Below are 12,500 nucleotides of genomic sequence, written 5' to 3'. Positions count from 1 at the left end.
AATAATAGTGTATATAGTATAGTAGTATAGTACAGTAATAATAATAGTGTATATAGTATAGTACAGTAATAATAATAGTGTATATAGTATAGTAGTATAGTACAGTAATAATAATAGTGTATATAGTATAGTAGTATAGTACAGTAATAATAATAGTGTATATAGTATAGTACAGTAATAATAATAGTGTATATAGTATAGTAGTATAGTACAGTAATAATAATAGTGTATATAGTATAGTAGTATAGTACAGTAATACTAATAGTGTATATAGTATAGTAGTATAGTACAGTAATAATAATAGTGTATATAGTATAGGACAGTAATAATAATAGTGTATATAGTATAGTACAGTAATAATAATAGTGTATATAGTATAGTAGTATAGTATAGTAATAATAATAGTGTATATAGTATAGTACAGTAATAATAATAGTGTATATAGTATAGGACAGTAGTAATAATAGTGTATATAGTATAGTAGTATAGTACAGTAATACTACTAGTGTATATAGTATAGTACAGTAATAATAATAGTGTATATAGTATAGTAGTATAGTATAGTAATAATAATAGTGTATATAGTATAGTAGTATAGTACAGTAATAATACGAGTGTGTATAGTATAGTACAGTAATAATAATAGTGTATGTAGTATAGTACAGTAATAATAATAGTGTATATAGTATAGTACAGTAATAATAATAGTGTATATAGTATAGTACAGTAATAATAGTAGTGTGTATAGTATAGTACAGTAATACTAATAGTGTATATAGTATAGTAGTATAGTACAGTAATAATAATAGTGCATATAGTATAGTAGTATAGTACAGTAATAATAATAGTGTATATAGTATAGTAGTATAGTACAGTAATAATAATAGTGTATATAGTATAGTAGTATAGTACAGTAATAATAATAGTGTATATAGTATAGTACAGTAATAATAGTGTATATAGTATAGTACAGTAATAATAATAGTGTATATAGTATAGTACAGTAATAATAGTGTATATAGTATAGTACAGTAATAATAATAGTGTATATAGTATAGTAGTATAGTACAGTAGTAATAATAGTGTATATAGTATAGTAGTATAGTACAGTAATAATAATAGTGTATATAGTATAGTAGTACAGTACAGTAATAATAGTGTATATAGTATAGTAGTATAGTACAGCAATAATAATAGTGTATATAGTATAGTAGTATAGTACAGTAGTAATAATAGTGTATATAGTATAGTAGTATAGTACAGTAATAATAATAGTGTATATAGTATAGTACAGTAATAATAATAGTGTATATAGTATAGTAGTATAGTACAGTAATAATAATAGTGTATATAGTATAGTAGTATAGTACAGTAATAATAATAGTGTATATAGTATAGTAGTATAGTACAGTAATACTAATAGTGTATGTAGTATAGTAGTATAGTACAGTGATAATAATAGTGTATATAGTATAGTAGTATAGTGCAGTAGTAATAAGAGTGTATATAGTATAGTAGTATAGTGCAGTAGTAATAATAGTGTATATAGTATAGTAGTATAGTACAGTATTAATAATAGTGTATATTGTATAGTAGTATAGTACAGTAATACTAATAGTATAGTAGTATAGTACAGTAATAATAGTAGTGTATATAGTATAGTACAGTAATAATAGTAGTGTATATAGTATAGTACAGTAATACTACTAGTGTATATAGTATAGTACAGTAGTAATAATAGTGTATATAGTATAGTAGTATAGTACAGTAATAATAATAGTCTATATAGTATAGCACAGTAATAATAATAGTGTATATAGTATAGTAGTATAGTACAGTAATAATAATAGTGTATATAGTATAGTAGTATAGTAGAGTAATAATAATAGTGTATATAGTATAGTAGTATAGTACAGTAATACTAATAGTGTATATAGTATAGTAGTATAGTACAGTAATAATAATAGTGTATATAGTATAGTAGTATAGTGCAGTAGTAATAAGAGTGTATATAGTATAGTAGTATAGTGCAGTAGCAATAATAGTGTATATAGTATAGTACAGTAATAATAGTAGTGTGTATAGTATAGTACAGTAATACTAATAGTGTATATAGTATAGTAGTATAGTACAGTAATAATAATAGTGTATATAGTATAGTAGTATAGTACAGTAATAATAATAGTGTATATAGTATAGTAGTATAGTACAGTAATAATAATAGTGTATATGGTATAGTAGTATAGTACAGTAATAATAATAGTGTATATAGTATAGTAGTATAGTAGAGTAATAATAATAGTGTATGTAGTATAGTAGTATAGTACAGTAATACTAATAGTGTATATAGTATAGTAGTATAGTACATTAATAATAATAGTGTATATAGTATAGTAGTATAGTGCAGTAGTAATAAGAGTGTATATAGTATAGTAGTATAGTGCAGTAGCAATAATAGTGTATATAGTATAGTAGTATAGTACAGTAATAATAATAGTGTATATAGTATAGTAGTATAGTACAGTAATACTAATAGTATAGTAGTATAGTACAGTAATAATAGTAGTGTATATAGTATAGTACAGTAATAATAGTAGTGTATATAGTATAGTACAGTAATAATACTAGTGTATATAGTATAGTACAGTAGTAATAATAGTGTATATAGTATAGTAGTATAGTACAGTAATAATACGAGTGTGTATAGTATAGTACAGTAATAATAATAGTGTATATAGTATAGTAGTATAGTACAGTAATAATAATAGTGTATATAGTATAGTAGTATAGTACAGTAATAATAATAGTGTATATAGTATAGTAGTATAGTACAGTAATAATAATAGTGTATATAGTATAGTAGTATAGTACAGTAATAATAATAGTGTATATAGTATAGTAGTATAGTACAGTAATAATAATAGTGTATATAGTATAGTAGTATAGGACAGTAATAATAATAGTGTATATAGTATAGTACAGTAATAATAATAGTGTATATAGTATAGTAGTATAGTACAGTAATAATAATAGTGTATATAGTATAGTAGTATAGTACAGTAATAATAATAGTGTATATAGTATAGTAGTATAGTACAGCAATAATACTAGTGTATATAGTATAGTACAGTAATAATACTAGTGTATATAGTATAGTAGTATAGTACAGTAATACTAATAGTATAGTAGTATAGTACAGTAATAATAATAGTGTATATAGTATAGTACAGTAATAATAGTAGTGTATATAGTATAGTGCAGTAATACTAATAGTGTATATAGTATAGTAGTATAGTACAGTAATAATAATAGTGTATATAGTATAGTAGTATAGTACAGTAGTAATAATAGTGTATATAGTATAGTAGTATAGTACAGTAATAATACTAGTGTATATAGTATAGTAGTATAGTACAGTAATAATAATAGTGTATATAGTATAGTAGTATAGTACAGTAATAATAATAGTGTATATAGTATAGTACAGTAATAATAATAGTGTATATAGTATAGTACAGTAATAATAATAGTGTATATAGTATAGTACAGTAATAATAGTGTATATAGTATAGTACAGTAATAATAATAGTGTATATAGTATAGTAGTATAGTACAGTAGTAATAATAGTGTATATAGTATAGTAGTATAGTACAGTAATACTAATAGTGTATATAGTATAGTAGTATAGTAGAGTAATACTAATAGTGTATATAGTATAGTAGTATAGTACAGTAATAATAATAGTGTATATAGTATAGTAGTATAGTACAGTAATAATAATAGTGTATATAGTATAGTAGTATAGTACAGCAATAATACTAGTGTATATAGTATAGTACAGTAATAATACTAGTGTATATAGTATAGTAGTATAGTACAGTAATAATAATAGTGTATATAGTATAGTAGTATAGTACAGTAATAATAATAGTGTATATAGTATAGTAGTATAGTACAGCAATAATACTAGTGTATATAGTATAGTACAGTAATAATAATAGTGTATATAGTATAGTAGTATAGTACAGCAATAATACTAGTGTATATAGTATAGTACAGTAATAATACTAGTGTATATAGTATAGTAGTATAGTACAGTAATAATACTAGTGTATATAGTATAGTAGTATAGTACAGTAATAATAATAGTGTATATAGTATAGTAGTATAGTATAGTAATAATAATAGTGTATATAGTATAGTACAGTAATAATAGTAGTGTATATAGTATAGTACAGCAATAATACTAGTGTGTATAGTATAGTACAGTAATAATAATAGTGTATATAGTATAGTAGTATAGTATAGTAATAATAATAGTGTATATAGTATAGTAGTATAGTACAGTAATAATATGGGTGTGTATAGTATAGTAGAGTAATAATAATAGTGTATATAGTATAGTAGTATAGTAGAGTAATAATAATAGGGTATATAGTATAGTAGTATAGTACAGTAATAATACTAGTGTGTATAGTATAGTAGTATAGTACAGTAGTAATAATATAATATAGTAAACTGTGTCTGGTATCTCTCCAGTCCAAGACTACCTGTCTATTTCCCCGCCCGCTGCTTTGCAGGGTTTAACCTGAAGTTCTGTTCTGACGACCCGCACAAAAACGGTTCAAATCCATTAAGCAATTAGTAATGACGCATTTCACATTCAACTGCTGGACTAAAGCTCCCTAAGAAGTTGAATAAAAACATGACCTAAGTACAGGAGTACAGTGTGTGATGTGTGTCCTGCACCATCTACTCACCGTGTACCCGGGGGCACAGACGCAGGCTCCGGTGAAGCCCTCACAGTCGGCTCCGTTGGCACACCCACATGCCTCCTTACATCCCTCGCCATAGTAACCTGACGGACAGGTCTCGTTGCAGAACAGACCCGCCCACCCCGCCGCACACGCACACTCCCCCGACAACGGATGGCAGCTGGGAATGGAGAAGAGAGGAGAACAGAAGAGAGGAGTGAGGAGAGAGGAGAGGAGAGAGAGAGGAGGAGAGGAGAGGAGAGGAGAGGAGAGGAGAGGAGAGGAGAGGAGAGGAGAGGAGAGGAGAGGAGAGGAGAGGAGAGGAGAGGAGAGGAGAGGAGAGGAGAGGAGAGGAGAGGAGAGGAGAGGAGAGGGGACAACAGAAGAGAGGAGAACAGAGGAGAACAGAAGAGAGGAGTGAGGAGAAGAGAGGAGATGAGAGGAGAGGAGAGAGGAGAGGAGAGAGCAGAGGAGATGAGAGGAGAACAGAAGAGAGGAGTGAGGAGAAGAGAGGAGAGGAGAGGAGAAGAGAGGAGAAGAGAGGAGAAGAGAGGAGAACAGAGAAGAGAGGAGAACAGAGAAGAGGAGAGAGCAGAGGAGATGAGAGAAGAGAGGAGAGGGGAGAGGAGAGGAGAGGAGAGAGGAGAGAGGAGAGAGGAGAGGAGAACAGAGAAGAGGAGAGAGGAGAAGAGAGGAGAGGAGAGAGGAGAAGAGGAGATAGGAGAAGAGAGGAGAACATTGTAGCCTAGTGGTTTAGAGCATTGGACTAGTAACCAGCAGGTAGCCTAGTGGTTAGAGTGTTGGACTAGTAACCAGCAGGTAGCCTAGTGGTTAGAGTGTTGGACTAGTAACCAGCAGGTAGCCTAGTGGTTAGAGTGTTGGACTAATAACCAGCAGGTAGCCTAGTGGTTAGAGTGTTGGACTAGTAACCAGCAGGTAGCCTAGTGGTTAGAGTGTTGGACTAGTAACCAGCAGGTAGCCTAGTGGTTAGAGTGTTGGACTAGTAACCAGCAGGTAGCCTACTGGTTAGAGCGTTGGACTAGTAACCAGCAGGTAGACTAGTGGTTAGAGCGTTGGACTAGTAACCAGCAGGTAGTCTAGTGGTTAGAGCGTTGGACTAGTAACCAGCAGGTATCCTAGTGGTTAGAGTGTTGGACTAGTAACCAGCAGGTAGCCTAGTGGTTAGAGTGTTGGACTAGTAACCAGCAGGTAGCCTAGTGGTTAGACTGTTGGACTAGTAACCAGCAGGTAGCCTAGTGGTTAGAGTGTTGGACTAGTAACCAGCAGGTAGCCTAGTGGTTAGACTGTTGGACTAGTAACCAGCAGGTAGCCTAGTGGTTAGACTGTTGGACTAGTAACCAGCAGGTAGCCTAGTTGTTAGAGCGTTGGACTAGTAACCAGCAGGTAGCCTAGTTGTTAGAGCGTTGGGCCAGTAACCAGCAGGTAGCCTAGTGGTTAGACTGTTGGACTAGTAACCAGCAGGTAGCCTAGTGGTTAGAGTGTTGGGTCAGTAACCAGCAGGTAGCCTAGTGGTTAGACTGTTGGACTAGTAACCAGCAGGTAGCCTAGTTGTTAGACTGTTGGACTAGTAACCAGCAGGTAGCCTAGTGGTTAGAGTGTTGGACTAGTAACCAGCAGGTAGACTAGTGGTTAGAGCGTTGGACTAGTAACCAGCAGGTAGTCTAGTTGTTAGAGCGTTGGGCCAGTAACCAGCAGGTAGCCTAGTTGTTAGAGCGTCGGACTAGTAACCAGCAGGTAGCCTAGTTGTTAGAGCGTTGGGCCAGTAACCAGCAGGTAGCCTAGTGGTTAGACTGTTGGACTAGTAACCAGCAGGTAGTCTAGTGGTTAGAGTGTTGGGTCAGTAACCAGCAGGTAGTCTAGTGGTTAGACTGTTGGACTAGTAACCAGCAGGTAGCCTAGTGGTTAGAGCGTTGGACTAGTAACCAGCAGGTAGTCTAGTTGTTAAGAGCGTTGGGCCAGTAACCAGCAGGTAGCCTAGTTGTTAGAGCGTTGGACTAGTAACCAGCAGGTAGCCTAGTTGTTAGAGCGTTGGGCCAGTAACCAGCAGGTAGCCTAGTGGTTAGACTGTTGGACTAGTAACCAGCAGGTAGTCTAGTGGTTAGAGTGTTGGGTCAGTAACCAGCAGGTAGTCTAGTGGTTAGACTGTTGGACTAGTAACCAGCAAGTAGCCTAGTGGTTAGAGCGTTGGACTAGTAACCAGCAGGTAGCCTAGTGGTTAGAGCGTTGGGCCAGTAACCGAAAAGTTGCAAGCTCGAATCCCCGAGCTGACAAGGTAAAAATATGTTGTTCTGCCCCTGAACAAGGCACTTAACCCACTGTTCCCCGGTAGGCCGTCATTGTAAATAAGAATTTGTTCTTAACTGACATTCTTAGTTTAAGATAAAACTGAATATAAAATAATCATCATTGATCAGCAGACAAGCTTTTTATCTACCAACTTTCATCCTCCTCCTCATCTTCTTCCTCCTCCTCATTCTCCCCCTCCTCCTCCTCCTCTTTCTCCTCATCCTCCTCCTCTTCCTCCTCCTCATCCTCTTCCTCCTCATCCTCCTCATCCTCTTCCTCCTCATCCTCCTCTTCCTCCTCATCCTCTTCCTCCTCATCCTCCTTTACTGTTTGAAGAAATGCTACTTTATCGCTGAGTCCATACAGACGGTACCTGAGTGTGTTTGAGGTGTTACAGGGACAGTATTTATCACAGATGAGTCCATACAGACGGTACCTGAGTGTGTTTGAGGTGTTACAGGGACAGTATTTATCACAGATGAGTCCATACAGACGGTACCTGAGTGTGTTTGAGGTGTTACAGGGACAGTATTTATCACAGATGAGTCCATACAGACGGTACCTGAGTGTGTTTGAGGTGTTACAGGGACAGTATTTATCACAGATGAGTCCATACAGACGGTACCTGAGTGTGTTTGAGGTGTTACAGGGACAGTATTTATCACAGATGAGTCCATACAGACGGTACCTGAGTGTGTTTGAGGTATTACAGGGACAGTATTTATCACAGATGAGTCCATACAGTCCAGAGGGACAGAACCTGTCCTGACAGCTCGGACCTTTGAACCCCTCGTCACACAGACAGGCCCCGTTGACATGGTAACACCTCGCTCTGTTCTGACAGTCACACTTATGTGAACACTGAGGACCGTACGACCCCCCCGGACACTCCTCCTGACATCTGGAGAGAGAGACAGAAGGAGGGAGAGAGAAAGAGAGAGACAGAGAGGGAGAGAGAGAGGGGGGGGGGGTAGAGAAAGAGAGACAGACAGAGGGAGATAGAAGGAGGGAGGGAGAGCGAGAGCGAGAGAGGGGTAGGGAGAGAAAGAGAGAGACAGAGAGGGAGAGAGAGAGAGAGGGAGAGAGAGAGAAAGAGAGAGACAGAGAGGGAGAGAGAAAGAGAGAGACAGAAGGAGGGAGAGAGAGAAAGAGAGAGACAGAGAGGGAGAGAGAGAGAGAGAGACAGAGAGGGAGAGAGAGACAGAGAGGGAGAGAGAGAGGGGGGGGTAGAGAAAGAGAGACAGACAGAGGGAGATAAAAGGAGAGAGGGAGAGCGAGAGAGGGGTAGGGAGAGAAAGAGAGAGACAGAGAGGGAGAGAGAGAGAGAGAGACAGAGAGGGAGAGAGAGAGGGGGGGGGTAGAGAAAGAGAGACAGACAGAGGGAGATAAAAGGAGAGAGGGAGAGCGAGAGGGGTGGGGAGAGAAAGAGAGGGTGAGAGAGAGGAGAGAGACAAAGAGGGAGAGACAGAGAGGGAGAGAGACAGCATGTTGTTAATAGTCTGGCATGTAGTTATCATTACATCACATAGAATGAAACATTACCACAATCCATTATCATAACCATCTGGCCTCTGTTCCACCTCCCTAACTCACAGGACCTACAGTACATTACCAACTGCATTATCATAACCATATGGCCTCTGTTCCACCTCCCTAACTCACAGGACCTACAGTACATTACCATCTACATTATCATAACCATCTGGCCTCAGTTCCACCTCCCTAACTCACAGGACCTACAGTACATTACCATCATACATTATCATAACCATCTGGCCTCAGTTCCACCTCCCTAACTCACAGGATCTACACTACATTAGCATCATACATTATCATAACCATCTGGCCTCAGTTCCACCTGCCTAACTCACAGGACCTACAGTACATTACCATCATACATTATCATAACCATCTGGCCTCAGTTCCACCTCCCTAACTCACAGGACATTACCATCATACATTATCATAACAATCTGGCCTCAGTTCCACCTCCCTAACTCATAGGATCTACACGACATTACCAATATACATTATCATAACCATCTGGCCTCAGTTCCACCTCCCTGAGTCACAGGACCTACACTACATTACCATCATACATTATCATAACCATCTGGCCTCAGTTCCACCTCCCTAACTCACAGGACCTACAGTACAGTACCATCATACATTATCATAACAATCTGGCCTCAGTTCCACCTCCCTAACTCACAGGACCTATAGTACATTACCATCATACATTATCATAACCATCTGGTCTCAGTTCCACCTCCCTAACTCACAGGACCTACACTACATTGCCATCATACATTATCATAACCATCTGGTCTCAGTTCCACCTCCCTAACTCACAGGACATACAGTACATTACCATCATACATTATCATAACCATCTGGCCTCTGTTCCACCTCCCTAACTCATAGGACCTACACTACATTACCATCATACATTATCATAACCATCTGGCCTCTGTTCCACCTCCCTAACTCACAGGACCTACAATACATCACCATCATATATTATCATAACCATTTGTTCCACTGGTTACAGGTTACAACATTACCTTCATTATCTCCAAACCAACATGATATAATAGTAATGAGCTGATCCCATTCCAGTCCCAATGGTGTATTCTCCATACACCTGTTACTGTTCACCAATGGGGCCATGTTCTCCAGCTTCATGTTACTGTTCACCAATGGAGCCATGTTCTCCAGCTTCATACACCTGTTCACCTCACCAATGGAGCCATGTTCTCCAGCTTCATACACCTGTTCACCAATGGAGCCATGTTCTCCAGCTTCAGACACCTGTTACTGTTCACCAATGGGGCCATGTTCTCCAGCTTCATACACCTGTTACTGTTCACCAATGGGGCCATGTTCTCCAGCTTCATACACCTGTTACTGTTCACCAATGGGTCCATGTTCTCCAGCTTCATACACCTGTTACTGTACACCAATGGGGCCATGTTCTCCAGCTTCATACACCTGTTACTGTACACCAATGGGGCCATGTTCTCCAGCTTCAGACACCTGTTACTGTTCACCAATGGGGCCATGTTCTCCAGCTTCATACACCTGTTACTGTACACCAATGGGGCCATGTTCTCCAGCTTCATACACCTGTTACTGTTCACCAATGGGGCCATGTTCTCCAGCTTCATACACCTGTTACTGTTCACCAATGGAGCCACCATTACACCATATACCTCATCACCATACAGACAGACAGACAGACCATTATACCATATACCTCATCACCATACAGACAGACAGACAGACAGACAGACAGACAGACAGACAGACAGACAGACAGACAGACAGACAGACAGACAGACCATTACACCAGGGACAACAGGACAGACAGACAGACAGACAGACAGACAGACAGACAGACAGACAGACAGACAGACAGACAGACAGACAGACCATTAAACCAGGGACAACATGACAGACAGACAGACAGACAGACAGACCATTACACCAGGGACAACGGGACAGACATTATACAGGGTCCTGGATGGTCGTACTCAAGGTGAATCTTCAGCCATTAATAGTTCTGAACACATCTCACAGCAGAGACGATGACTCTCTCTACGTACAGAATAGTAATGATGAGAGGGAGGAACATGAAGTATACCTCCCCAGTAGTTCACTTTGTCTGCGTCCCAAAACTACACCATATTCCCTTTATAGTGCACTACTTTTGATTAGGGCCCTAGTGCCCTACTTTTGCCTGGTCAAGGGTAGTGCACTACATAAAGAATTGGTTGCTATTTGGGTCGTGGCCAAAGTTAAATATACAATCCTCTGGCGTGATTACAACACGTCTATAACACAGCCATTAAAACTGAGATGAATCGCTCAATTAAATAATCTGGCTGGTTGGGTATCATGGTTATATCACAGAGACTTCCCATGGTCCTCATCTAGCAATGCATTGGAATAGAGGGAGGGAGGGAGGGATAAGGAGAAAGGGAGGGAGGGAGGGAGGGAGGGAGGGAGGGAGGGAGGGAGGGAGGGAGGGAGGGAGGGAGGGAGGGAGGGAGGGAGGGAGGGAGGGAGGGAGGGTGGAAGGAGAGAGGAATGGCGAGAGAAGTCAATCTGAAATGATTCCTCGCAGGCTAATACACCTGTCTGTGGTCTAAAGAATGGTTGTAATTTGGCCAGATTTAATATAAAGAGAGAGAGTGGGGGGGAGAGAGGGAGCGTGTGTGTGTGTGTGTGTGTGTGTGTGTGTGTGTGTGTGTGTGTGTGTGTGTGTGTGTGTGTGTGTGTGTGTGTGTGTGTGTGTGTGTGTGTGTGTGTGTGTGTGTGTATGTGTGCGTGTGTGTGTGTGTGCGTGTGTGTGTGTGTGACAGTATGGAAGAAAGGTATTCCTCCGGACAATGTGTCTAGCAGAGATAATAAATCTGTCTGCCAGAGATAGAGGAGAGAGGGAAGAGAGAGGAGAGAGAGAGAGAGAGAAGAGAGAGGAGAGAGAGGATACAGAGAGAGAGAGGAGACAGAGGGAGAGGGTACAGAGAGAGGAGACATAGAGAGAGGAGACAGGGAGAGAGGAGACAGAGAGAGAGCATACAGAGAGAGAGGAGACAGAGAGAGTGCATACAGAGAGAGAGGAGACAGAGAGAGAGCATACAGAGAGAGAGGAGACAGAGAGAGAGCATACAGAGAGAGAGGAGACAGAGAGAGAGCATACAGAGAGAGAGGAGACAGAGAGAGAGCATACAGAGAGAGAGGAGACAGAGAGAGAGGATACAGAGAGACGAGGTAGAGAGAGAGGATACAGAGAGACGAGGTAGAGAGAGAGGATACAGAGAGACGAGATAGAGAGGAGACAGAGATAGGAGATAGAGAGAGGAGATAGAGAGAGGAGATAGACAGAGAGGAGACTGAGAGAGGAGATAGAGAGAGGAGACAGAGAGAGGAGACAGAGAGAGGAGACAGAGAGAGGAGAGAGAGAGGAGACAGAGAGGAGACAGAGAGAGGAGATAGAGAGAGGAGACAGAGAGAGGAGACAGAGAGAGGAGACAGAGAGAGGAGACAGAGAGAGAGGAGACAGAGAGAGGAGACAGAGAGAGGAGACAGAGAGAGGAGACAGAGAGAGGAATAGAGAGAGGAGACAGAGAGAGGAGACAGAGAGAGGAGATAGAGAGAGGAGACAGAGAGAGGAGACAGAGAGAGGAGATAGAGAGAGGAGACAGATAGAGGAGATAGACAGAGAGGAGACAGAGAGAGAGGAGACAGAGAGAGGAGACAGAGAGAGGAGACAGAGAGAGGAGACAGATAGAGGAGACAGAGAGAGGAGATAGAGAGAGGATACAGATAGAGGAGATAGACAGAGAGGAGACAGAGAGACGATATAGAGAGAGAGAGGAGACAGAGAGAGAGGATACAGAGAGAGGAGATAGACAGAGAGGAGACAGAGAGAGAGG

The 12,500-nt window shown here is 39.2% G+C and overlaps 1 protein-coding gene across 1 annotated transcript in view; it reads right to left on the bottom strand.

Moving 5' to 3' along the window:
• Positions 1-4,837: 4,837 nt before the first annotated feature.
• LOC116362118 (multiple epidermal growth factor-like domains protein 11) overlaps positions 4,838-12,500 on the bottom strand; it is a gene marked incomplete at its 5' end in the record, with an annotated part of 18,552 nt that continues 10,889 nt past the window's right edge. The window contains 2 exons of the mRNA XM_031816411.1: positions 4,838-4,936; positions 7,408-7,963. Coding sequence (XP_031672271.1) covers positions 4,838-4,936; positions 7,408-7,963 — 655 coding nt within the window. The remainder of the gene's footprint in view (positions 4,937-7,407; positions 7,964-12,500) is intronic.

The sequence above is a fragment of the Oncorhynchus kisutch genome, unplaced genomic scaffold (assembly GCF_002021735.2).
Source record: "Oncorhynchus kisutch isolate 150728-3 unplaced genomic scaffold, Okis_V2 scaffold790, whole genome shotgun sequence".
NCBI classification, from domain to species: Eukaryota; Metazoa; Chordata; class Actinopteri; order Salmoniformes; family Salmonidae; genus Oncorhynchus; species Oncorhynchus kisutch.
The sequence above is the reverse complement of the archived record's forward strand: the minus strand, read 5'-3'. Positions and strand labels throughout refer to the sequence as shown.